The 27,142-nt window shown below is 40.4% G+C and overlaps 1 protein-coding gene across 2 annotated transcripts in view; it reads left to right on the top strand.

Moving 5' to 3' along the window:
* Positions 1–1,503: 1,503 nt before the first annotated feature.
* Positions 1,504–27,142, top strand: part of MBOAT2 (membrane bound O-acyltransferase domain containing 2) — a 183,057-nt gene continuing 157,418 nt past the window's right edge. Inside the window, exon 1 of one of the 2 annotated variants that reach the window (XM_064295009.1) lies at positions 1,504–1,664. In XM_064295009.1, coding sequence (XP_064151079.1) covers positions 1,590–1,664 — 75 coding nt within the window. In that variant the 5' untranslated portion in view covers positions 1,504–1,589. The remainder of the gene's footprint in view (positions 1,665–27,142) is intronic. The other variant, XM_064295007.1, reaches the window with a different exon arrangement.

Here is a 27,142-nt window from a genome sequence, read left to right as displayed (position 1 = left end):
CGGATGCTAACCAAAAGGTCGGCAGTTTCAATCTGCCAGGTGCTCCTTGGAAACTCTATGGGGCAGTTCTACTCTGTTCTATAGGGTCACTATGAGTGAGAATCGACTGGATGGCAGTGGGTTTTTTTTAATTGAAAATATACACAGCAAAACATACACCAATTCAGCACATACATACATAAATGTACGTGTACATTTAGGGACACCGATTACAATCTTTGAGTTGTGCAACCATTCTCACCCTCCTTTTTTTCAGTTGTTCCTCACCCAGTAACAAACTCACTGCTCCCCAAGTTTCCTCATCTTTCCAGTTGTTAATTTGATCCCATACAGATAGTTCTTAAAAAGAGCATAATGCTCAAGAGAGGCATTCTTTACTAATTAAGCGAAACTATTTTTTTTTTTTAATGGTCTGGTTTTAAGGAGACTTGAGGGGATATTTTTGGTTTAAGATTTAAAGATTATTTCAGGGCAATAGTTCCAGGGGTTCACCCACCCTGAAAGACATACAGTCTGGAGTCACGAGAATTTGAAATTCAAAACAGCATTTCTTTACGGGGAAGGTGGCACCTTTAACGCTGGGCAGCCGGCTACCAAACAATGAAAACTTCACCTCACTAAAGGTGAGCGCTCTTTCACTCCCTACCAGGTGTTGCCCCCATCCCCGTGTCTCACCTTTTGGAACGCCCAGGTAGGGCTGAAGAGGTGACAGAAATATACAGGCAACTGGAATTGTTTTCAAGTTTGGGCTTTCACGCATGAATCCTTAACAGAAATGGACTTCTTATCTAGGTCGCTTTTTGGGTTTGTGGCTCTCCTTCCCGCCCCCAGCTTTCCGCCCGACTTCTCTCAGGGCTGGCTCGGTGGCGTCCCTCACATCGCCCCTTTGTCTGGCGGCCACCCCGCTCCCCTTTGTTGTCCATGCGTCTCTCCGAAAGAGGGGGCGGCTAGCAACCCTCCGGGAAGGAGAAATAAAGGTGCGGGTGGCAAAGACCAACCCCTTCCCCCACCCCCCAAGGAGGCAGAAAGCCCACAGAGCCGCCAGCAGCTACCCTCAGGGAGCAACCCCAGCCGCTCAGCTGCCCCCTCAGCCGGGCCCTCGGAGCGTGGGAGGAGCGCGACTCGGCTGACGCCCCTGATTGGCTGCGGCCGTCGGGGCGCCGCGCCGCCATTGGGCCGCGGGGCTGTCTGACGCGAGGCTGTGCGAGGTGGGGAGGGGGTGGCTGGAAGCTGCTCGAAGTCAGGGGGCGGGGATGCGGCGGGGGCGACCGAGGGGCAGCAGCCGGCCTCGTCCGGCCGAGCAGGTCGGGTCCGGGAGCCGAGGGAGTGAGCTGCCGGCCGGCGCGGAGCGGCGGTGGGCGGGGCGCGAGCCGCCGGCGAGGGAGGAGTGGGCGGGGCGAGCCGGGTCACCGCCTCCTTCGGCCCCTCCCCGCGCCCCCTCTCGGAGCAGCTCTCCGACCGCGAGCCGCGAAGGGGCAGGAGCGCCGCTCACATCCCCGTCCTGGTCGCTCTCGGCCGCCGCTGCCTCCGGCCGGGCAGAGCGCGAGCGGGCGAGCGCGGGAGCGGGCGGCTGAACGGAGGCTCCGGCCATGGCCACCACCAGCACCACGGGCTCCACCCTGCTGCAGCCCCTCAGCAACGCCATGCAGCTGCCCATAGACCAGGTATCCCCGAGCCGCCCCGCGCCTGCCCCAGCCCTGCTGCCTGCGCTCGGGCGGAGTCGGTGTGGGGGAGCCGCCCCCACGGCCGGCTGCTGCCTCGGCATCGGAAGAAAAGGCATCTGGTGGCATCTAGTCCTCTCCGCCCTCCGCTGGGTCGTTGTGCCCATCTGCTCGGGAGCCGGGGAGAAGGGGTGGGGGCGGGGGCTCGGGGCCAGGGAAGCCCGAGTGCCACGCTGCTCCGCCAGCGCCTGCAAGGGAGAGGGCAATCAACCTGTTATTGTCTAGTAACATCACTGTGTCTGCCTCCTGCCTGCCTCCCCCTGCCCTCCTTAGCGTGCCCACCCAGCCCCCATCTCCACCCCACCCAGCCCCCTGATGCAGGGCGGGGGTGGGCATGTGCAATGTTACATGCTATAGACACGTTGGAAGGGCTATTTATGTAGACTTGCGTATGTGCCTGCTTGGTCCCTGCTCTCTGCAACAGCCGCTGTCCTCGGATTCGGGGCTGTGCAAGCACCCAGTAGTTTCTGAATGTATCCCGAAGCCGCTCTCAAGTGCATATGGGCATGAGTATAGACGGTATGTACGAAAGGCTGTGTTTTGTAAAACCCTGAGCGTTTGTGCTCTCCGCTGCATATGTCACTGATTGTAATTCTACGGAGAAGCTTGATGATTGTGTCTAGCTTTAAAGAGCGCACTAGAGCCTGGAGTTGAACTGTGGGCACACGGGTATGTGTGCTTGGGAAAGAGGGCAGTATTTTTATTAAGCGGTATTGTACTTTGGGGACAGTTTGCGTTGAAGTGTGGTTTATTTAAGAGAAAGAGGCAACAGTTTAGGGGCAGGCAGAGGATATGAAGAAAGTCAAAGTGAGTTAATAATGCCAAGATTTCTAAGTGAGAAAGTTGTAACCTTGTAGATAGAAGGCACCCTTCTTTTTCCTCTTTCCACCTTTCTCCCCGCCCCTAAAAGCCCATACGATGCTATATATGGAAGGATGGCATTAAAATGAGACCAATTAAGTTTGATTGTATAAAAGGCCCAGGTGTTACTGAGAAAGAAATAGTACGGTGATGGAAAAAGCAGCGCCATTTTTATTCAGAAAAGAAAGTTTGGAAGTTGTGATGGTTTTGTTATGAGAGTTAGATTTAGGGCAGTTATTGGTGGGAATAGGTAGATAAATTGCTCTAGCCACAGGCTAAAGGTAATTAACGTTGGAAACTTTGCTTAAAATAATTTCAAGTGTACTCGATCTGGAAAAGTGTTTGGACTTTACAAGGGATACTGGCGCACTGTCTTTATCTTGAATGTGTTGCTATTATTGATGTCATCAGGAATTTCATTTCCAAAACACGATTTATCTGTGTCCAGACTAATTTCCTAGCACCAAGATGGAAAGGATTCTCAACATTATAATACTTTTTGTTTTACGACTTTTAAAAAAATAGACTGAAGTGTGTCAAGTCATTATTAAATATTCTACATTCCATTCAAATCTGAATTCCTTACTTGTATTTCAGTCACCGCTTTTGGTTAATATTAAAGTACCTGTGCCCACATGGGTACTTGAATAGCAGTTATAATGTCTATCCTGCTAATAGGTGTGTATCATGCTAATAAAGTACCAGCAGTGAAATTCACTGCGTGTTATATATTCTTCTTTTTGTTTATTAATAAATTGATCAGAATTTAGTGTTTTTTGTCTTCTCAGCCCTGTGGAGGCTTCTCACTGATTTCCAAGCTGGAGTGCAGTGTATGATCTTTGAGTGTATTACACCCCTGACTTAAATAGGTTGCTGCCTATCTAACGATACGCAGGGTAGGTGTCTGTTTAAGAATTTTATTGCTGACAAGGAGCAAGGGAGATAGGCCTGTATCTTTTCATTTCTTATAGCAAGATAGGTATATTCTCTCTTTTTTCCTTTCCTTTCCTTGCTTTTTTCCTTCTTATTTACTTACTTGTTTTTTTGCCCTAGTCCTACCTCTCCCTACTGTGACGAAAAATTATTCTTTATTCTAATATCTTTCAATTTATGTAATACTTATAACTTTTAAACAAACAAGTTGGTCAAGTTGGTTCTGACTCATAGCAACCTATAGGACAGAGTAGAAGTGCCTCGTAGGGTTTCCTAGGCTGAAATCCTCATAGAAGCAGACCGCCACACCTTCCTCCTGGGGAGTGGCTGGTGGATTCCAACCGCCAACCTTTTGGTTAGTAACTGAGTGCTTAACCACTACACCACCAGGGCTGCCCTATAACTTTTAAAAGTCTTTCATTATTGGTTAACTCATTTAAACATCCCAACAATCAAGGAAGTTCTTTGTAGTAGTGAAATAAGTGAGAGAATCCAGGGAGGGTGACAGTTCTTAAAAATTTTGACTTTATTATCCAAAGGTTTTAGTTTGGTATCTTGGCAAACTTTCATTTCCCTGAAATTACTGTGAATTTGTTAAGCCATGAATCTGCATTTTGAGTTAATTTTTCTTCTCTAAGCAAGTCTTGAGAATATTGGATTAATACCACACAAGCCTTTTTTTTTTTAAGCCTTAGCTTTTTACAGTGATAATGAATTGTTTCTTTGAAGCACCAGAGTATTGACTTTTTTGTTAAGGAAACTCTTGGAATAACTAGAATTCATATTGTAAAATTGGGCAAATAGTCATTTAGCTATTTTTAAATTGCGAAAAATAGAAAAAAAAATTAAAATATAAATGAGTCTGAGTTGAAAGAAAGCCTAAAAATCAGTTGTAATCAAATAGTGTGATTCAACTGGAAAAAAACAAATCAGGATGTGAAGAGTATAAAAATATAACTTGCTAGTATGTTAATTTGGTATGTGCTAATTAACAATGCTTTGAAAATTTAGAAAGTTTCAGAGGCAGTTGTTAGATGTCATAGGAGGAAAAGGACTTTGAGTCAGAGAAATAGTTTAAGGTTTTTACTAGGGGTGAGTGTACTCAACCCACCCACTGCTGTCGAGTGGATTTCGACTCATAGCGACCCTATAGGACAGAGTAGAACTGCCGGGTAGAGTTTCCAGGGAGCGCCTGGTGGATTAGAACTGCTGACCTCTTGGTTAGCAGCTGTAGCACTTAACCACTACACCACCAGGGTAAATGTAGACTTTATGAAATGACACAGTTTATTGGTCTGTGTGGAATATAGGAATGCATGTTGCAGAGTAAGGTAGGAGAGGAAGGAGGAAGTGTTTTGCAATAAAGCTGAGGCCAGAAAAGGAAAAGGAGCAAAAGACCTTGCCTTAGACTACTGGATTGCTTAATCTTTACAGAGATTTCCCAAGTGACCTTCAGGTAGATAATTTGTTCAGTAGGCTTTAAATTTAAATAAAAATATAAAATTTAGCATTAAAAACAAACAAAAAACTACAACCCCAGTGCCATTGAGTCGATTTGACTCATAGTGACCCTATAGGAAGGTCATAGTAGAACCGACCTGTAGGGTTTCCAAGGAACGGTTGGTAAATTTGAACTGCTGACCTTTTTTTTAGCAGCCAAGCTCTTTAACTACTTTGCCACCAGGGCTCCAATATTCAGTATTAGGTGACATTAAGTAATGCTTTAAGATAGAAGGTATTGATATCTGATACTTCCTCTTTCTAGGTCCTACTCTCTAGCGGACTTTATTTCTAGGGCAGTGCTTAGTAGGTGTTTATCATTAAAGGGGTATATGGAGAGTGGGCTTTGAAGAAGGATTTGGAATAAAGGAGAGCCGTGCCAAGGAAAAGGACCAAGCACGTTATCTAGAGGACAATCAGCTTGTGTTTTTTATTAGTTGCTGAAGTGGTGAATTTTTAAAAGACCCAAAAGTGAGTACCAAAATGAAACAAGAGAGTAAATGTTCCCAGATCAACATATTTTTTAGAGTGCTTTTTAAAAAATCTCAACCTATCATGTACTGTTACATTTGATTTACCTCACTCTCTTGCATTACCAGACTCTTTTAGGCTGCTAGACTTGTCCCTCCCTCCCTTCTTTCCATCCTTTCTTTTTAAACCATTTTCTTTCTGTCTTTCCCACAATATTCAATTACTACTGTGAAACTAGAGTAAATTTCCCTGGTGATGTGATACTCAGGATGGCATACTTGGCAGAAAGCCAATTAGAGGTGAGTCAGGCCTGTATAGTTTGTAATCGAACATTTGTGTTTTGGGACAGGGGTCACTATTTTAGAGATAACTTTTTAAACTTTTATGAGGGGGGTGTGGGGCAAGAGAGAGGCAAAAGGTATTTTTTAAACATTTGGAGGAGGGAGCAAAAGATGATGGATAAGGAAAGGATGAAGAACTGTTATATGTTACCAAAACTGCAAAAAACCCGTTACCCATTGCCATCGAGTTGATTCCGACTCATAGCGACCCTGTAGGACAGAGTAGAACTGCCCCATAGAGTTTCCAAGGAGCGCCTGGTGGATTCAAACTGCTGACCCTTTGGTTAGCAGCCATAGCTCTTAATCACTAGGCCACCAGGGTTTCCAAATACAGCATAGTCAAATAATAATTATAATGAATAACATTTTACAGTTTACAGAGCTTTTGCATATATGGTATTATTAGACTGAATCTTCATAACACCTTGTGAAGTCAGATAAAATTGAAGGCCTGATGTGTTTAGCTGTGTGATATATAAGGTATTAAGCATTTAGTAAAAGAAGATCCATTTTAATTTATAGTCTTATGTCATAAATACTTTTGGCAGATGGTTGTTTTAGATCTGGGTTGCCAACATGTTTTAGGGAAAGAGGAGAGAAAAGCTTCTCAAAACCCCCAAATACTGAAGTGCTAGTAGTTACCGTGTGGATAGGGAAAAAGATGTGTGTATATATAAAGGAGAAAGAAGTGTGGAGGCTTATAGAATCCTTGTTGCCTTTTTTATCAAGAGCTGGTCTGTTGATTGACTTTTTCTGTATGTTTTCTGCCTCCCTCCCCCATGTAGATAGTTAGTGAAGTGAGAAAACATGTTAGGGAAAGAGTAGTTTGAAGCATTAACTTTAATTCTCCTAAAGGTCTGTTGAGTTTTTTCTTTTTTTTTTTGAGACTCCGACTTAGAGGAGAAGGTAAATGCCAACAGAAGAAACTAAGATTTTTTTTCCTTTTAATTTGCATTTGATATGCCCTAGACTTGTCTCTTCTGTCTACCTTTACACTCTTATTGAGAAGTAGTCTTCAGCATCTTGAAATACTGAGATAGTCTTTTTTAGACTTGTCTCTTCTGTCTACCTTTACACTCTTATTGAGAAGTAGTCTTCAGCATCTTGAAATACTGAGATAGTCTCCTGTGGAAGATTCCTTTTAATAGGGAAGACATATGGGACTGGAGATCTTGAAATCTGTGTCTAGGCCTTGTCAGTTAACTAATTTTGGATGTGTCACTTTACATAAATGAGTTTCCTCTTGTGTAATATGAGTGTGTGTTGGGCTTAGTTTTGAAATGCCATGATTCTGCATTTGTTCTATTAACTGAAGAAGCTGCCCCAAATTCTGTTTTTGGACTAAGTTGGAGGGAATAGAAATTAAAAGCTTAGGGAAGGAAAATGGACTAATAAATTCTGGAGAAGTTTTCAACACCAAGAGTTGAAACTGCTTCTCTGCTTTATTAATCAGAAGCAGCTAAGCAAAATAACACCTGCACTGAAAATTGCAGCTAACCGACATTTCCCTGTATTCCATTTCCCTGTATTAATAGGAAATAGTAGCATAGTGTTGGAAATGGCATGACTAGGTTTGGAACCAGACCCTGCCAGCTTTGTGCTCTTTGGCACATTTTTATCTTCTTCGTTAAGTTCCAGTTTCCTCATCTGTAAAATGAGAATAGCAATAAACCGTGCCTCCCTGTATGTTAGGGGACACTGGTGGTTCAGTGGTAGAATTCTTGCCTTCTACACGGGAAACCTGGGTTCAGTTCCCGACTAATACACCTCACGTGCAGCCACCAGCCGATGGTCAGTGGAGGCTTGGGTGTTGCCATGATGTTGAACAGGTTTCAGCGGAGATTCGAGACTAGGATGGACTCTGAGGAAAGGCCTGGCATTGTGCTTCTGGAGTCAGCCAGCAAGTATGTTACGGACCCCAGCCGTCTGATCTGCAGCCAGTGGCAGCTAACAGTAACAACAACTCGTAGGTTCTTGAGAAGATTAAAACAGCCTGTGCAAAGTGCTTGGCTCCTAGTGTGTTTGATGTACTTTCCTTTCCTCTGTAAAAATGATGAAATGTTTGGAATTTGTCTTATACTTTTATTCTGAGAAGTTAACATCTGTTCATATATATTCCATTGTTAATCTTTAGAACTTCCTTTTTAGGAAGGCATCTGTGAGGTTCCTGTTTGGTTATATGCCTATACAGAGATTAAACTAGGATTAAATCTAGTTTTGAATTTGAAGTCAAAAGTAGTTTTTCTGCTTCCTTACTGCTTTAAGAGTTCTTTATCCCCCGGCTTTAAAAATGCTTCGTATGTTGTTACTGCTTTTATAGGTTCAAATAACCCTAGTGTCTGTTTATTGCAGTCCATCAGAGCTGACTTTCTAGGGAAATAAAACAACTCCCAGCTTTTGCCAGTAGTCGTCATAACAGATGGAATTCTACAATGATAGAACATTGCAGGATTTCTCTAATATAAAACAACTTGTAAATATGGCCCTCAGGAGAGTGATCATGTAGTGATTTTATGAATGACATGGTGAAGACTGAAGTCGCACTTTAGTGAGTATGTAGGCAATGGAAAAGGAAGAGGGATAGCTACTGTGTAAAAGGTAGAGTCAGGACTCAGGAGATCTGGATAGGCGGTAATGATGTGCCCCCTTCTTCGTTGAAGAAGCCCATATCCAGTGTACCTTGCATATAAATTGATTTTCTGAATCCCATCTGATGTGACTGCTTTCTTATTTTGAACCACGTAAGCATTCTGGATTTGGCACTCTTCTGGAATTTATATTCTGCTTAATGTTATATGTATCAGTCAGGGCCCTGGTAGGAGACAGATTGAACTAGGTAACCAAGGAAACTATAAGAATTAAGAACTATTTACAAGGATGTGGGTGGGATTAGGGCAATCAACCCAGTGCCTGCAACCCTAGGACTGGAGGGGCGAGAAGGAAGGAGAATCTGTAGAGAGTAGTTGCCTAGGAAGGAAAAGCTGTGACACTTAGTTGAGGGACTCAGCTAACCTGTGGCGATCCTGAGCAAGGTGGGAGACTGAGAACAGGGGAGGGGAGGGAGGTAGATAAATATCCCTACCTCTCTCTTTTCCCGTCTCTGGTCTCCTCCGGTGTCTCTGGTCTCCTGCGGTGTCTCCTGTTGGGGGAACCAGATGTCAGAGGGCCAGTGGCTGCTTTGGGGGCACAGAGTTAGGTGAAGAGTGGGTCTGAAGGGGCGTTTACATCTTTTCCAGCACATTGTGATTACTAATAATTATTTTACAATGTTACTTATTTCTCTGCCTGATAAATACAAATGAAAAAGCCTTCGCCATTCTCCTTTATTGATATCCTCATTGTCTTTTTCTTCTTAGTCATATGTTTTGAAAGAATCATTGATTCTTGCTGTTTCCATTTCCCTAATTCCAGTTCCAGGGAAGGAAGATGTGGCAGGCAGCTTCTGTAAAGGTTATTACAGCCTTGGAAAACCCTATGGGGCAGTTCTCCTCTGTCCTGCAGGGTCACTATGAGTCAAAATCGACTCGACGGCACACAACAACAACAGCAACAACTAAATGAGAGCTTGGGAATCTGCATTTTGATGAGGCTCCTCCTGAGATAGAGGGAAACCTGGGCCACTTTTTTCTTTTTTGGACTCTTTGTATTATACTATTAAATGGAGCCCTGGTGGCATAGCGGTTAAGAGTTTGGCTGCTAAACGAAAGATTGGCAGTTCGACTCCACCAGCTGCTCCTTGGAAACCCTATGGGGCAGGTCTGCTGTGTCCTATAGGATCGCTATGAGTTGGAATTGACTCAGTGGCAACAAGTTTGGTTTTTATGTTATTAAAAAAAAGGTAATTCACATGTGGTTTAAAAAAAAAGTTTGCATTTAACAAATTAACATGTAACTCCAAAAATGTAGTGCAATGTAATCGTGCTATTGATAATACAATCACAAGATTTCAGAAAAATAAAATTCATAGTGTACTCTAGGTAGTATCTTCCTGTAATGGGACAAGTTTTAAGTTGAGTGATATTCATGTCTCCTTTCAGTCCTGTCACTGTCTCTCTAGTGACTGTCTGTGTAACCTCATGTGTAGAAGGTATGAAAAGTTTCAAATTTGCGATCCTTTCTGAATGGGAGGCCTGGGCCAAGAGGCCCTCTTGGCCTGCCCTGTTCTATTCGATTCTTGCTGCATGCTTGCCTTGAAGAACTACATAAAGGATAGGCTTACCCGAGACTCATTGCCGTCAAGTTAATTCTGACTTACAGCAACCCTACAGGACAGAGGAAACCCTGGTAGTGTAGTGGTTAAGTGCTACAGCTGCTAACCAAAAGGTCAGCAGTTTGAATCCTCCAGGCGCTCCTTGGAAACTCAATGGGGCAGTTCTCCTCTGCCCTATAGGGTCGCTATGTGTCGGAATCGACTCGACGGCAGTGGATTTTTTTATAGGACAGGGTAGAGCTGCCCCATAGAGTTTCCAAGGAGTACCTGGTGGATTTGAACTGCTGACCTTTTGGTTAGCAGCCATAGCACTTAACCACTACACCACCAGGGTTTCCAAAGGATAGTCTTAGAACCTCTGAAATATGACTGTCTCTCCCAGCTCCTTTCTTATATTCAACCCCCACTTTCTCCACACCTCACACACACTCACTCTCTCGAGATATGATAAATAAGTTGTCCAAACCATGTATATAGAAACGGAAGAGCTGGAATTTTAATTGAAGTCTGCTGCTTCTTGAAGTACTTGCATATTCAATTATTTAACCCACAGTTCCCCTCAATTTTGTCTTCCTGTTGTGTGATTCCATGCCTTTGATTAAGCTATTTCCTCTGCCTAAACCACGCCCCCTTTTTTTGGCCTGGCACTTACTTTTTTCCACGTTGAGCTAACGCCTGTACCTCTTTGATGAAGCTTTTTAAGTTCTGTCTCATCCTTTCTAGACACTTGATCATTCCCTTTTTGGGCCTTTTTTTGTATGTTCAGTAATACTTCTGTCTCAGGCATGTGGGTATCCCAGGTAGGCTAATGGTTTGGAGCCCCTTCAAGGACACGTCTCTTAAATCTGTGTTAATTCTTGTAATAAGACAACGCTTTGGAGGAGGGAGCATTCCAGAGAAGGAAGACTGCCAGCAACCCTCCTTAACCTCTCTTCTTTAGCCTCTAGCAGTTCAGCTCTGGACTCAAACTTTGTTGTTGTAAGCTGCAGTCGGGTTGGCCCAACTCATGGCAGTCTCATGCACGGTGGAACAAGAAGAAATGCCACTCGGTCCTACACCGTCCCCATGATTGGTGGAGAATCGGACGTTGTGATCTGTAGGGTTTTCATTGACTGATTTTCAGAAGTGGATCTCTAGGTCTTTCTTCCTGGTCCACCTTAGTCTAGAAGCTCTGCTGAAGCCTGTTTAACATCATAGCAACATGCTGGCTTAAATTATGATGGTCACTTACTAGCTGTGTAACCTTAGCAAGTTCGTGATCTTTTGTAAATTTCAGTTTCTTCATCTATAAAATGGGTCAGAGAGAAGGTCTCACCACATAGAGTTGTGATCAGCATCATGGAGAGCATGCAAGTAGAGGGCAGAGCATGGTGTTTTGCACACATAAAAACTCAGTAAATGTTAGATATTATTATCTATTAGGGAAACCCTGGTGGCGTAGTGGTTAAGAGTTCGGCTACTAACCAAAAGGTCAGCAGTTCAAATCCGCCAGGCACTGCTTGGAAACCGCATGGGACAGTTCTACTCTGTCCTATAGGGTTGCTATGAGTTGGAATCGACTTGACAGCAATGGGTTATTATCTATTAAGGCACTTTTCCAGGGGTTGTGGAGGATTCATTATCGCATAAGGCCCAAGCGTATCCCTCAGGTTCTTTAGAATCTATTCGAGTGTTTTCGGTGACCTATTTTACGAGTATTTGAGTTCCTAGTGTATGCCAGACAATGTGCTAGTCGCTAGGGATACAGAGAACAGTGTGACCTCCGTAGGTGCAGGCTAAGGCAGTGATGTTGAAACTTTTAAAAAACAGCAGATAAGGAGGAAGAGTTAGCTATGCTGAGAAGGGGAGGTTCCTGGCTGAGAGAGTTACAAATGGCTAAGTTAGGAGGGGAGTAGGGGCCCCGTGGAGGTGCGCTTAAGGCTTTCAGGGATCTTTTTACTGTTAACACCTTGCTTTCTCACTATCTTTTATTGACATTCACACCCTCCTGGGCTAGAAGGCCGATTGTGGTGAAGGGAATTCTGTGGTGACCCACTTCACTGGTTGAGATGCTTCTCTTTGCAGCTCAGTCATGTCCTCAGCTGACTCAGCTTCCCAAATCTAGTTCATGGACTCAGTCTCTTCCAGCTGATCGGTACTGTGCCTCTTACTAGCTGTGTCCTCTTAGGAGTTGAGACACCTTTGCTGGTTAGGCTTACTAAAAGACAACACAGCTGAACTCTGTTAGTTAGAAGTAAGCTATAGAAACCTTTGTGGCTGACTTTTTATTTACACTTCAGAGGGTTATTTAAAAGGAGAGTAAAGACAAGCAAAACATTGAAGAATTTTGGAGAATGTGACTGATTGTTCAAAAGAAAATGAAGATAACTGTGAGAGGTAGCCGTATTCTCAGCCAGATGATTATAGGGTCAAGAGTGTGTTTAAGGGGTGATTTGAAAAAGAAGCTTTATCAGCATTTTTATCCAGTGATTCAGAAAGAGTGGAATAAAAAAGAAGCCTTCAGATTGCATAATTGACTGTATTCACAGAGAACAAAGGATGCCACTTTTGCCACCCCTCCTCCGCGGGCAGTTTAGTGGGGCCCTCCAAAAGGACTCCTTTGGGATATCCCCAACGTGTCTGCCAACCATCTAGTCCAGGGGAACCCTGGCTTTTGGCCAACATCAGGTGAGTCATCCGTGGCTCCTGCATAGGACAGCTCAAACGAGCAGTTAAACCAGTGCCCTCGAAGAGCGAGGTCAGCGCAGCCGAGCCCGGGGAACAGCCCAGCTGCCAACCAGATGGCCACCTCACTCTTCTGTAAAGCCCCAGACCTCTGACTGGCTTGCATTGCTCTCTGTAGGCACTAGACAAAAATGTAACATACTTCGGTGTCAGACCATAATCCCATAGAAACTTTTTTTTTTTCTGTTTTTAGTTTCGGAGGTTTTCTATGCTAAGCTAGGTATTTGCAGAACGTCAGAATTGTCATCATTTTAGGTATATTTAAGTTGCTCTGTTGCATATATATTAAAATAAAATAAACAACTCCCTACTTATACAAACAAGTAAAAATTCTAAATTGTCGTATTTTGGAACTAAATTATAGGTAGAACTACAGTGTCTGAAAGAAATCCAAATGATACCTTGTTAAAACTGAATGGAGAGAGGGCTCTGCCTTTTGCAAAACACCGGTTTCAGAACCACTTGTCCACTGAGTGCTCAATAAATAGTAGTTGAATTGAATGCATCTAATTTACCAGTATTACATTTCGGAGATTAATATAAAGACTTACATTGAAGTTCTAGAAATTAGTTTTATTGATAGAGAATAGTAGATGCCTGAGACCACTAATAAGTTTTGTGAATTAAACCGTGGTGGTTTTTGGTTATTGTAAGGTGTTGGTTAGCTGAACAAGTCATGAGGTTAGATGAAGTAGCTAAAACAAACAAAAAACCAAACCTGTTGCCGTTGAGTCATTTCTGACTCATAGTAACCCTGTAGGACAGAGTAGAACTGCTCCATAGGGCTTCCAAGGAGCAACTGGTGGATTTGAACTGCAGACCTTTTAGTTAGCAGCCAAGCTCTTAACCACTGTGCCACAAGTTGCAGTGCCTACAGGACCTCTGCACTGTGAGCAGAGATGCACCTGTTTTCTGAGGCGTGGACAGCATGACCATCTGCAAAGCCCATGCCCAGTCTAAAGGGCAGCACCTATTTACTTTTGCCAATTGTTGTCACACATAAATGTTGGCCAGAGTTGATTTTTCAAGAAAAGATGGGAATCTGGATTTTTTGTGAAATACAATTAAAAAAAAATTTTTTTTTTTTTCTTTTTTGAGTCTGAATAACACATTTAGCTTATTGGTTGCCAGGAGGGAGGTAGCAGTTTCCATTATAGTTTGTAGTGGTCAGTCCAGTCTGGAGTACACTGTTCTGCTCTTAGACTTAAAAGGTACATTGACAAACCAGACAATAACCATAGCAGGGCAATCTGGACTACAGGGGCTTAGAGACTATGTCATGCAGTAGTTGAAAATGCAGTTCTTTTATCACTTAGTAATTTCCTCCTTAAATTGGACAGAAGAGGTCAAATGAAATTTTACCTGACTAGTTCATTTCAGGAAACCCTGGTGGTGTAGTGCTTAAGTGCTACAGCTGCTAACCAAAGGGTCGGCAGTTCAAATCCGCCAGGCGCTCCTTGGAAACTCTATAGGGCGGTTCTGCTCTGTTCTATAGGGTCGCTATGAGTCAGAATCGACTCGATGGCACTGGGTTTGGTTTTTTGGTTTTAGCTCATTTCATGTGAAGGGGATCACATCTTGGAAATAATCTTGCAAGTTAACACCCCACTAAAGTAGAAGGTTGGAATTTCACTCAACTGTCATTTTGTTCTTTTTGCAGATCCAGTATTATAATTATTGATTGGTTTGCATTGTCAAGGCTGATTTATGTGGTGTGGTACTTAAAAAAGGAGTAAGTCTAGCTTGTGGAGAGTAGAGTAACGCTTAGAAAGGTCTTGATTGTCTTACAGGCCCTATCAATTTTTCAGTTTTTCTAGAGTGAGTCTTGGCCAGAACGTTTTATCTCGTGATAACTGTTCAGGCTTTGGCGTTTAAGTTTAATCTACAGTATGCTTCACTGTGAGTGTTTGCATGCCTTTTCTAATACTAGGACTGACACAGCTGTTCATGTTAGCTATATACCAAGAATAGAAGTGACTAAGATTTTAGTTGCATGAGTAGAACCAAGGGAATGCAAGTAGAGAAGAGAGTGGAGGTACCTTTACTTAGTATTTAGCATCTTCGTAGATAGTTAAGGGATACTTCATCTAAGATTATAATTCTAGTTGCTGTAATTGTAGTCCCTATACATTTCATGTACTATGAGACTAGTTAGGTCTTCTACTTTTGTTCTTGGAAAATATTTTTAAAGCTGTGTAGTAAAGGAAAATCTTGGTAAACTTGGCATCAAAACATTGAATTTAAGCTTGCCTTTAGACATGAGTGGAAATTATCATATACTAATCAAACAGTGAAGAGTGGGATTTTGGGTATTGCATATTTGTTTCAATTTTTTATATGGATTGGGGGAATCATTTTTAAAGAGTTAGGTTTCTTTTTTAGGGTATAGGAAATAAAAATCAGTGGAGAACTATGATTTTCCACGTAAATGTTTGGCATAGACCCAAGAGTTTTTATCACACAAGACTATAAAGTAATCTATAGAGTAACTTTGTCAGGACGCTTGCGTATATTAAAAAAAAAAAAACCCTATTTGGGATATAAAAGACAAAGAGATACTGGGGCCATTTCAGCGAAGACAAAATAGACTGAAGCAGTGCCAGAAGCCTGGTCTTCTTGGATTGTTTTCCTTTTTGTATTGATTTCACTGAAAGCAGAAGCCACTAGAAAATAATAAAAATATTAAGCTACTTTTTCCTAGTTTGTCTCTAAAACCAGATTTCATAAATGTATGGTAGTGAGTTTTAGATGTTGTAGAATGAAGGAGAAAGGCAATAGAAATCAGTGCGCTTTGCCTAGGTTGGAAACATAGGCTGGCAAGTAGATTAGCCAAACTTACGTTAAACAATACTCTATTAACAGAGTTAGGTATAGAAAAAGAAAACCACATGCTTTATGTATTGTTGTTAGTTCCTGTTGAGTCGATTCTGAGTCATGATGACCCCGTGTGTGCAGCAAAGAACTGCTGCATAGAGTTTTCAAGATGATGACCTTTAGGAAACACATTGCCAGGCCTGTCTTCTGAGGGTGGATTTGAACTGCCAACCATTCAGCTAATAGTTGAGTGCTTGACCATTCGTGCCACCTAGGGACTCCATTTTATGTATTGCTATAAGCTAATATATCAGGATAGATGGAATATGATAAAAATCAAGATTTTCTTTGAAGCTTGGAATCAAGTAGACTAGGTAGTAGTAATACATAGGAGAAACCTTTGACAAATTGACATTATTCTGAGAATTATTGTGGAATTGAAAGACCATAGTCTGTAGTGAATGTTGGTAATTTAGAATACTTTCGTAAAAAGAAGGTTGATTGGTTATTGATACCACTTTACACTTTGGTAGTAAAGATCAAAAGGGGTAAGCAGATATCATTGTTTAACAGATTTGTTAAGTATATATTATAGGCCAAGCATTTTATTAGGTCCTACAGAGACAAAAGGATGAGTATAAGCTGGTTCTGGCTCTTGAGCTCTAGCCCAGTGGGAAGAGAAAAACTGACAAATACAGTGTGTAAATGAGTGTCAGAAGACACATATGTTAAAATTAGTTTGGGTAAAGTTAGGCCGCAACAACGGAGAGACCCAACAATAATTCAGTGACTTAAAGATAGAGTTTTCTTTTTCTCACATAACAGTTTTGATAGAAATGATCTGGGTTGAGGGGTAGTTCTGCTTCACCTGGTCAGGTAAGGACCTACCATTCCTTCTAACACATTGCCCTGCCACCTGGGGCTTTATCGTTGTTAGCACGGTGGAGGCTGGTTGGCTTTGGGCAGTAGTTCTTAAATTTGAATGTGCAGGATCTTACCCCCAGGGTTTCACTCAGTAGGTCTGGGTTGGGGCTTGATAGTTTACATGTTTAATAAATTCACAGATTATGCTAATCCTGTTGGTCTGGGACCATAGTTTGAGAGCTGTGGATTTAGAGTTCCAGCCATTCAGTAGGGAAGGAAGGAAAAGAACCCCTGTTCTCTTAGGCTGTTGGCCAGAAGTGGTGCATACATAACATTTCTACTCACAGTCCTTTTGCTAGAGCTTTTTCACATGACCACAGGTAACTGCAAGGAGATGGGTAGGAGTACGGGCAGGAGTGAGCATGGCCAGGAAATGTAGCAGATCTGGGTGGACAGCCATGTGTCCAGCTACTGTTCTATTACAGTGGAAGAAGGGAAGGGTGGATATAGTCAGAGAGCTGGCAGGCTCCACCATACTGTGGATTCATCAAAGGAAAAAAACTTGCGTTTGGATGGAGGGGGCGGGGGTTTCGAAAGGGCAAGGTAAGGTTTGAGCTGAAATCTTGAAGGATAAATTTTCCTTACATCCCAGAGCAAAACTACAACTTCTAGTCAAGGAAACTTCGCAAAAGAATGAAGATGCAGAGCATGGTGCATAAAAAGCACTATTCAGTGTAAGTGGCTGCTGGTAAATGTCACCGTAAGTGTTAGTCATTGCTGTTACTGCAGCTTTTTTGTAATCTTCTCGTGTGAAATAAAATTTTCTCTAGGACGTTTCTAGTATGTGGTCACCTGGCTTGTACCTAAACACTTCTGCTGATGGAGAGCTTGCTTCCTTTGCTAGAATAGCCAGCTTCACTTTTAGATAGCTGTAGTTGTTAGAGAGTTTGTCATTTTGGTGCTCACAAATTTTCTGGAAATAATCCAAAACTGGTTTGAGTAAGCCTACTTCTTCCTGGTCACCTTTTAGATATTTGGAAACATTTCTTTTTTTTCCTTTCCCACATGGTTGGCTTATGAACAACCTGCACTTGAATATAAAACCAAAAAAACCAAACCCACTGCCGTGGAGTTGATTCTGACTCATAGCGACCCTACTGAATATATTAGGTGTCAATACCCCCAAATGCTCTGTTGTGGAATTCATGGGCTCCTGAGTGAATGCTGATAGCTTCATGCGGTGGTGTATATCCCAGCATCTGGAAGTTCACTTTCAGATTGTTGTCTTCTTTAGAGTATTGCAGTGCTGGCAAACTTGCTTTTTGCCTCTATTGTTTACTAAAATGTACTAAAAATAAAAATAAAATTGCTGATTTAGTAATGAGTATGGTCTCATAAATAATACAATTGAGGCAATGATAGAAAATACTAGGCATGCCAAAAACAGCAATTCTTTAGATACAGCAGACTCATTATGCATAAACTGGCTGATTGTGTGTTCAGTTGTAAAAGAACAGCAGTAGATTTGAAGACTATGTATAAAATGCTGGAAACTTGTTATTTAAGATTGAGTTTAAAGTAGAGGTATAGTGACATTTTGGTCAACTGTCTAATGGCCAAGTGTTCCAGTCAGCATGAGTCGAAGCTGAATGTCATCCAGGCAAATCTGAAAAATTTCTTTGTCCTCAACTCCTGAAAGTGGTTCCATTTGTTTATGTTTTTAGCCTCCATAGATTCAAAACAATAAGGAATTATCTTCTTAAAACATTCTTATGAAGGCTGTTGTTTTCTGGTTTAATTACTGAGAACAAATTTCTCACTACACTTGGATACCCCAGTTTTCTTTAACACTGTCCTTTTTTCTTCACATCCCTTATATATTTTTATTATGTATAATTAATCAGGGTTATTATTATATTTGACTTAGGGTTTTATCTCCTTTTGAAGCTGAGATGGCAAAACCAACATTTGCTTATAATTCATTGTCACAAGGTGTGCAGAATTTCCACACAGAGCTTTTTCATTAAAGACTCAGGACTTAGACTGAACTAAAAATAAAATGCAGTTCTTAAAGGTTCTTTTGTTTAATGGTAATACGCTAAGCAGTTTTACAGATAGTAGAATTACGAAATAACCTGTTACTTACTTTAAAACGTTACAAACATTTGGCTCAAAGGGTATAATGTTCTTGCTAAAGTTGTCTTACAAATGAACCTTTTCTTAGAATTCGTGTTAACTCTTCATCTATTTCCCTATTAATAATTTTCATACTCATCAAGTATTGCAGTGTTTTGTTCTTCAACAATAAAGTCATTTATGTTTTAACTGATAGAACATTAATATGTAAATCATATAAGTTACATGTAGAATGGTTATATCTGTATATTTAAAAGTTAATATGTATACATTAACAGTAAATATGAATGACATGCCTTGTCTGTGTTATTTATGTTATTTTGCCCATCAGAAATGATGGTAGACTAGGCTATAAGTGATAACTGAATTCCACAAATTCAGGGATGCTAGAAATGACCAGGAATTAGGCATTAGGCCTTTTGGCTTTTCAAAGGCCAAGTCCCAAAACAGAGCAAAGTAGTGGATTTGAGTTGAATACTGAGGCCAAAACCAAAGTTCAGTTCATCCATACTTTAAAAATAAGAGATGTAATTGGGTATTTCACAGTGTTTTTGCTCTGAGAGCAGATTCTTTGTCATTTGTAACATGCTTGACGTTTGCGCCTTTCAGATTTAAGTTGTGTTTTCACTAATATATTCCGCACCCTAGTAGGGAACTGAATTTAGTTTGGATATTTTTGATCTCATTAAAAAAAGTAATGTGTCTTCATTGTATAAAATATGTAAAATACAACACGGTATAAAGATGAAAACAAAATATCACCCATTATTTTTTAACTCAGAGACAATTTTAACTTTTTTTCTCTGTGTATATATATGTGTGTGTGTGTATTTAATAAACAAAATTGCATTCATGCTGAGTATAAATTTTTTGTAACCTATTGTTTTTACTTAACATCTTGATGGTCATTTCTGATTTTATTAAATTGCTTTCTAAGATCTATATAAACCAAACCCAGTGCCGTCGAGTCGATTCTGGCTCGTAGCGACCCTATAGGACAGAGTACATCTGCCCCATAGAGTTTCCAGGGAGCGCCTGGTGGATTCGAACTGCTGACCCTTTGGTTAGAAGCCGTAGCACTTAACCACTACAGCACCAGGGTTTCCAAAATCTATATAGTGTTCCATCATTTGGCCATATCGTAGTTTATTTAATTATTATTCCTCTTTTTTTTTTGGTAATTTTTTTTTTGTTAGTCCTGCAGTAAATTTTCTTATAGTTACATTTTGCATATATACCTGTTTTTTCACTTAAGGAGAAGAGGGTTCTTGAGCCCGAAACAATATGGGAAATCACTGATTTAAAAAAAAAATTAGAACTTTTCTTTTTTCTCTTAAATTATTAGTTTATTTTCTCATTTAATATTATTATGTTCTCGCTTCTTTTTCTTTATACTTTATACCCTTTAGAGGGTCGCTATCAGTCAGAATTGACTTGATGGCAAAGGGTAGAGGTTAGATATCGGTGCCCACGAACTACCTTGTTCTTCCGTTCTTGAATGTTTCCTGCATAGGAAAGGTACTAGCACTCCCCAGTTGGGGGGTTGCCAGATGTGCTTCTCCCACTCCCCCTATTTTTTATGATTTTGGTTTAAAGAATTGAGAATATTCCTTACTAAGGGATGTAGCAGCTTTCCATTTCTCCCCCCTGGCCTTGGCTGAGTTAAGTGATCTGCTTTTTAATTGTTGGTTTACTATATATAGTATTTTCCACACTATACTGAGTTCTTTGGATGCAGGGACGAGATTTTACTCATCTCTCCATCTCTGGTGCCTACCTCTGTAGGCATTCGGCAAGTGTGTTTTTGATGACAATATTTTATTTTTTTAAAACAAAGATATTAAATCAGTTTTGAAGTTTCCAAACTGTTTGAAATTCTACCAGTGGGGTTTTTTTTTTTTTAATCAAGCTGTTACTTAAAAGCACTTCTAGAATTTCACTATTACGCTTAAGATATTCATGGTGTTTACTTACAAGTTCTCATTACAGGCTTAATGTTAGTTTGTTTTGTGTGCTGACAGTTAGCCGCCACGTGAAAAGGAGCCACACCAGTGGTGGGTTTCATGGTACTCTTAAGGGATACTAGAGGCTGGGTCTCTGCTGCTTGTACACCCTTTGGTGTTATCTGCCTAACATATTCAGAGTCCTCTAGCTAGGTGTCCTAGTTAGTTGAGTACCAGAACCAAAACACCAGACCCACTGCAGTCAAGCTGATTCTGACTCATGGTGACCCCAAGTGCTGCTCCATAGGGTTTTCTTTGCGGTAATCTTTAGGGAAGCATTTTCCACCTTGCCCTTTCTTCTGTGGAGCCACTGAGTAGGTTCGAACGGCCCACCTTTATGTTAGTAGCCAATCTCAAGTTAATTGAACAGGCACTGTCGTTTTCCCCATGTCCTTCTTGTAGGCAAGCTCCACCTCATGTCTCTGAGAATGATGGGGAAAACTCCACTGTCCCTTGATTTCTCTACCTTTGGGTGGACAGAAAGCAAGAGATTGTCCTATTTGTGAACTAAATTGAAAGGAAAGCAAAGGTGGGCATTTAGTGTAAATCATGTCATGTCGTTTCCTTGCTCAAAACCCTCCAGGAAATTCCCTCCTCGCTTAGAACAGAATCCCAAGTTCCTACTAGAGTTGGCCCTGGATGCCTCTGCAACCTCATCGCCTACGTTTCTTCTTCTTCCTCTATTTCAAGACTTGATATATGCTAAGTTCTTGAATATGCTTAGCACATGCCTACTTCCAGGCTTTTGTACTTTATATTTCTACTACCAGAAGATTCTTCCGCCAGTTATTTGCATGTTTCATTCCTTCACTTAGTATAGCTTTTGCTGAAGTGTTATAGCTAAAGGAAGGCCTTTTCTGACCTCCCCATCCAAAACTAGAACTCCTGTTATTTTACTCTCTTAAACTATGCTTTTTAAAAAAAAATATTGACATGACATTGCATATTTTCATATTATGTATTCATTTATTTTCTGTATCTCCCACAAAAAAATAATCTCCATGAGAGTAGGAAACTTTTTATTTATTGACTTAATGCTTACTGCCTGGCACATGGCAGGTATTCGGCAAATATTTATATATTGAATTAATGAATGGTGTTCCTGATTAATTATCTTTTGGATTTCATTTCTTAAAGCTAACTGAATATAGTTGATCAGCAGCAAATGATAGAATAAATGACCTGTTTTAGCAATGACTTCTGTTTCCTTTTTGAAATTTCTATTTAAGATTAATACATTTCCCGTTTGAGAACATATTTTTTGTCTTTTGGGAGGCAGTGGTTTCAAATGGGGATAGTGCTGCTCTTTAGATAGGAAGCCTGGAGCAAGACACTTAACCTCTCTAAACCTTAGTTTCCTCATGTGTAAAATATAGATAATGGTGGTGTTAGAGTTTTAGGGTTCTATTAATAACCCTCTATGAGTCAGAATCAACTGGACAGCAACAGGTTTGGTTTCTTGCCAAGTTTAGGCTGAGCTGATAGATAAAAGAGTCAGATAGATGTGGATCAAAATGTCAGCCTTACTGATAAGAGCTGGATTGGGATACATAATACACTGGTATACTGGCTATCTTCAAGGTCCTAAAAATACACACACACAGTTCTTCAGGGGAAAAATTTAAATTTATAATTTCTCCTCCACATAGCTGTAAGACCTTCCAATCAAATGCTCCATTTTCTCTTGCTCGACTGGCTGTGTTAGCTGGGACCAGAAGTCAGACACACAGAGGCCGCTGATGCTTACTGAAGATCGTCAGTGTTTTAATTTTTTGGATTTTTATTCACAGTGCTCTCAGAAAAACTATGTTTATTTCTTTTTAATTTTTCTCATCATTCTGATCAAATTACCATAGGCCTTTTATTCTGTCAAACCAAATTCTTAGTCTGAAAGCACAAGGGAAATTTTAAAAGATACAGTGTACAACCTCCAAATTGAAGCCTGAGCCCTGCCCTATACCTTGAGGTCCAGACTCACATATTCAACATTTCTGTAAGGCAAGTCTGAGACACCGTCATAGCTGAGTGGAACCCAAGGAGACATGATAACTAAATGTAATGTGGTATCCTGGATGGGATTCCACAGCAAATAGAGGACATTAAGTAAAAACTAAGAAAGTCTACTTAAAATATAGAGTTGATAATAGTTAATAATAATATATCTGTATTGGTTCATTAATTGTGACAATTAATTAAAAAATGATTGCAGAATACATCAACAGTTAACTGCCAGAAATTGAAGCCGGATTCAGAAAAGGACATGGAACAAGGAATATCACTACTGATGTCAGATAGGTCTTGGCTGAAAGCAGAGAACACCAGAAAGATGTTTACCTGTGTTTTATTGACTATGCAGAGGCATTTGACTGGATCATAATGAATTATGGATAACGTTGTGGAGAATGAAAATTCTAGGACACTTAATTGTGCTCATGAGGAACCTGTACATAAACCAAGAGGCAGTCATTCAAACAGAACAAGGGGATACTGCGTGGTTTAAAATCAGGAAAGGTGTGTGTTAGGGTTTTATCCTTTCACTATATTTATTCAACCTGTATGCTGAGCGAATAATCTGAGCAGCTGGATTATATGAAGAAGAATGTGGCATCAGGATTAGTGGAAGACTCATTAACAACCTTGCTTCCTGGAAGTGAAGAGGACTTGAAGCACCTACTGAAGAAGGTCAAAGACCACAGCCTTCAGTATAGATTACACCTCAACGTAAAGAAAACAAAAATCCTCACAACTGGACTGATAAGCAATATCGTGATAAATAGAGAAAATACTGAAGTTGTCAAGGATTTCATTTTAGCCACAAATGTGTTATCTTACAAAACCGTATTGTTTAGTTTTGCTCCATTTTGATCTTTGACCTTTATGTAAGTGATTCATACTGTATGTTTTCTTCTGAGTCTTGTTTTCAAAATCAATATTACGTTTGTGAGAGGTACTTATATTAATAGATGTAGCTGAAGTTTTAAAAAATTTTCACCCTTGTCCAGTATTCCATTGTGTGAATATACAACTTATTTGTGTTTTGTCCAAGGTCATTTGAGTGGTTTCCAGTTTTTTGCTGTAAGAACAGTGCCGTGTTGAATATTCTTGTTCACATCTCCTTTTACGTATGCAGCAGTTTCTCTAGGGTTTATCTACCTGAGTGGAATTAATAGTTGTGTATCTTCCACTTTTCTAGATAATATCAAATCTGTTTTTCAAAGTGGTTATACCAATATGCACACACTACCACCAACAGTGTATTAGAATTATCTTGTTCTGCATCCTTGCCTACACTTACTATTATCAGGTGATACAATTTGGCCAGTCAGTTGGATCTAGAATATATCCTGTGTTTTAAATTTTTATTTTCCTCAACACTATGAGATTATTGTGTTTTTCCTGTGGTTACTGGCCATTTATATTTCCTCTCCGTGAAATGCTTTTTCCTGTCTTCTGTGCATTTTTGAATTGGATAGTTTGTCTCTTTTGTATTGATTTTCAGAAGTTTCTTCTGTATTCTGGGTTTACTTTTTTTTTAATCTGTTATTGTGTGTTATAAATATCTTCTCCTAATTTGTGGTTTGACAGCATTTTCTTTATGGTGTTTTTCCATGAAGAATTTCGTAATTTTAATAAGATTGAATTTAAAACATTTTCTTTATGGTTTGCAGTTATTTTATGCCTAGTTTAAGAAATTTTTCTTATGCTGAGGTTATAAAATATCCTATGTTGTGTTCAAAAAATAATTATTAATTTTAAAACAAGTAAGTTCTTGCCCCCACCCCTCAGTCTGGCTGGCCAGGTAGGCAGACCATGTAGGTGAAAGGATGAGAAGTGTATGTGATGTTTGTTCGTTTTTCTTTTTCTCTGTAAAGTTGACAGTCCACAAATGTTGCAAGGGTTTATGCTTATTTTTATATTAAGAAACTATGGCATAAAGAGGTTGTAAATGCCAGAGGTGACTTGGTCGGGGCCAGAGCAAGGTCTGTATTTGCAGCTTACTTTAGATCAGCAGTTGTCAGCTGGCTGTGGTATGATAGATGACATTTATATGAGACACGTTCCCATTTGTGTGCACAGTGTTATGTGTAGTTCCTAGCAAACTAGTTGTGTCGTTACTGTTTTTGTTTCTTACACAGAAATGTGAGTGAGTGAGTAAAGTTTTGGGGATAATCTTTATTAAAGTAAATTGTTCACAAATTTAGTAACTAATTTTCAGTACTAACAAATTACCTGTGACACGCTTCAAAATGGAATGTCTTTTCTATGGTTCATAATTTGAGTTTCTTAATCAGCTGTGCAGGGCTATTTAGTATTCACCTCAGAGTTGGTGTAAATATTTGATAATCTGGCAGTCTGTAGCCTGGGACATCCAGATGGTCTTCCATCTGTGGCTTTCTCCCTAGCCCTAGAGCAGAAATTATTGTTCCAGGTTTTGGTAGTGGAGGCAATGCATCACAACCCCGTGTTGAGTTTCCTGATACTGTCCTGCGTCCTCAGCCAACTTTAGATGAGAGAATCTACCTTAATCAGACTGTATGGTAGATAATTTATAGCTATCTCTTGTGACTGATTTGTCACATGGCACTGTATAGTTTGGAAGCCAAATACTTGTGACTTATATCAAAGAATAACTTTTTAGCCCATACTGGACATTATAATGATATCGAGCAGTAGCAAGAAGATAGTACAATATTATTGGCAGTACTCATCAAATTTGGGTTAATATGGTGATCTGAATAAGGTAAAACAAAATGTGATCTTGCAAGTATTTGGCAGCATGTAGTTGTTCGGTGCTGATCATGTGCCAGGAATAGGTCCTGGGGTTAGTAAACAGACAGAAATCCTTGCCCTGATGAAATGTGCATTCTAGTGATTGATTTATTATAGAGTCATTTATAATGTGTGTTATCAAAAGGAAAAATGATCTGTTGTAATTTTTTTGTAGCAGTGTCTGAAATCTCTAAAAGAAAAACCTAAGAAATTAAAAATGCTTAAATTAGCTCATCTGGATAGAGTATTAATCCGGAATAATGGCTAAGTACTCAAAAGGCAAGGTGTCAGAGATCCCAAGCTAATCATTAAAAGTTAATACCTTTCTTCATGACATGGACTTTTTTGAAAAGTGTGCCATTTTTGGTGTGAGGCAGAATAATTTCAGAATCGTCGTATTTGTAAAGCTGAGAGAGTAATGTGCTGAAATCTGAGGATACTGAGGCAGCACAGGAGTACAATGAGCTTTTCAGTTCTTTGGAAACATAATTTGAAGCCTTGTAAAGTTAGTAGGGAAAGCAGTGGTGGTTCAGTGGTAAAGTTCTTGCCTTCCGTGTGGGAGACCTGGTTCAATTCTTGGCCCTTGAACCTCATGCGCAGACACCACCTGTCTGTCGTTAGAGACTTGCGTGTTGCTGTGGTGCTGGACGGGTTTCAGTGGAGCTTCCAGACTCAGACAGACTAGGAAGAAAGGTCTGGCGGTCTATTTCTGAAAATCAGCTGATGAAACATCTATTTATTACAAGAGACTGATCCACCACCAATCATGGGGATGGCACAGGACTTGGCAGCATTTTGTTCAGTGTGTATCTGGTCGCCATGAGTCCAGGCCAACTAGAGGGCAGCTAAAAGCAACAGCAACAAAATTAATAGGATAGTTGAAATTTACCTTTTTTTTTTTTTTTTTGAGGGTGGGCACTTTTTTACCCATTGACACTAGGCCACTGGAGATGAGCGCTTTCTAGTTAAAGTAGGAAGGGATCACCATTGTTATTTGTGCTAGTGCTTCTGATGGTCATAAGCATAAGTCAACGAATGAGAGAATGAATGAATGAACACAATTTTAATAAATTAAGTAAATTTATAGTATAATTTTAGGTTGTGATAATTACTGTAAAGTCAATAAAATTTTGTATATGATGAAAAATGGGGATGCTACCATAGATTGCTAGGTCTGGGAAGAACCTTCTAAAGATGTGACATTTAAGAAGCGACTGGTGAGATAACTGAATATTATGCAATTCCAGGTACTTGTGGAGAAGGGGAGGTATTATCCTGGATGTGGAAATGTCTGGTGTATAAGATCAGTGTGGCTGAAATGTGGTCAGCAAGAGAAGCAGTGGTAGAAGATGAAGTGGGAGAGGGGCCTGGTTCTTTTGGGTCAGAGTAAGGACTCAACAGCAGCTAACAATAATTTAAGATTTTATTTTAATTATTTTAATGATGGGCAGTCTGTTATTTTAAAGCTGAGGAATTGATATGTTCAGATGACTCTGGCTAGTGTGTGGTAACTAAATTGTAGAGGCAAGAGAGGAAATAAGGAGACCTTTTAGGAGTGGTTGTCTAGGCAAGGAGCCGTGGTGGCACAGTGATTAAGAGTTTGGCTGCTAACCAAAAGGTTGGCGGTTCAAACCCACCAGCTGCTCTGTGGGGGAACGATGTGGCATACTGCTTTCATAAGGATTTACAGCCTCAAAAACCTTATGGGGCAGTTCTACTCTGTCTTATAGAGTTGTTATGAGTCAGAATTGACTCAACAGCAATGGATTTGGTTTTTTCTTTGGTTAGTCTAGA

Source organism: Loxodonta africana, chromosome 12 (genome assembly GCF_030014295.1).
Source record: "Loxodonta africana isolate mLoxAfr1 chromosome 12, mLoxAfr1.hap2, whole genome shotgun sequence".
Taxonomy (NCBI): domain Eukaryota; kingdom Metazoa; phylum Chordata; class Mammalia; order Proboscidea; family Elephantidae; genus Loxodonta; species Loxodonta africana.
Note: the sequence above shows the minus strand (reverse complement) of the source record. Positions and strands in the feature narration are given on the sequence as shown.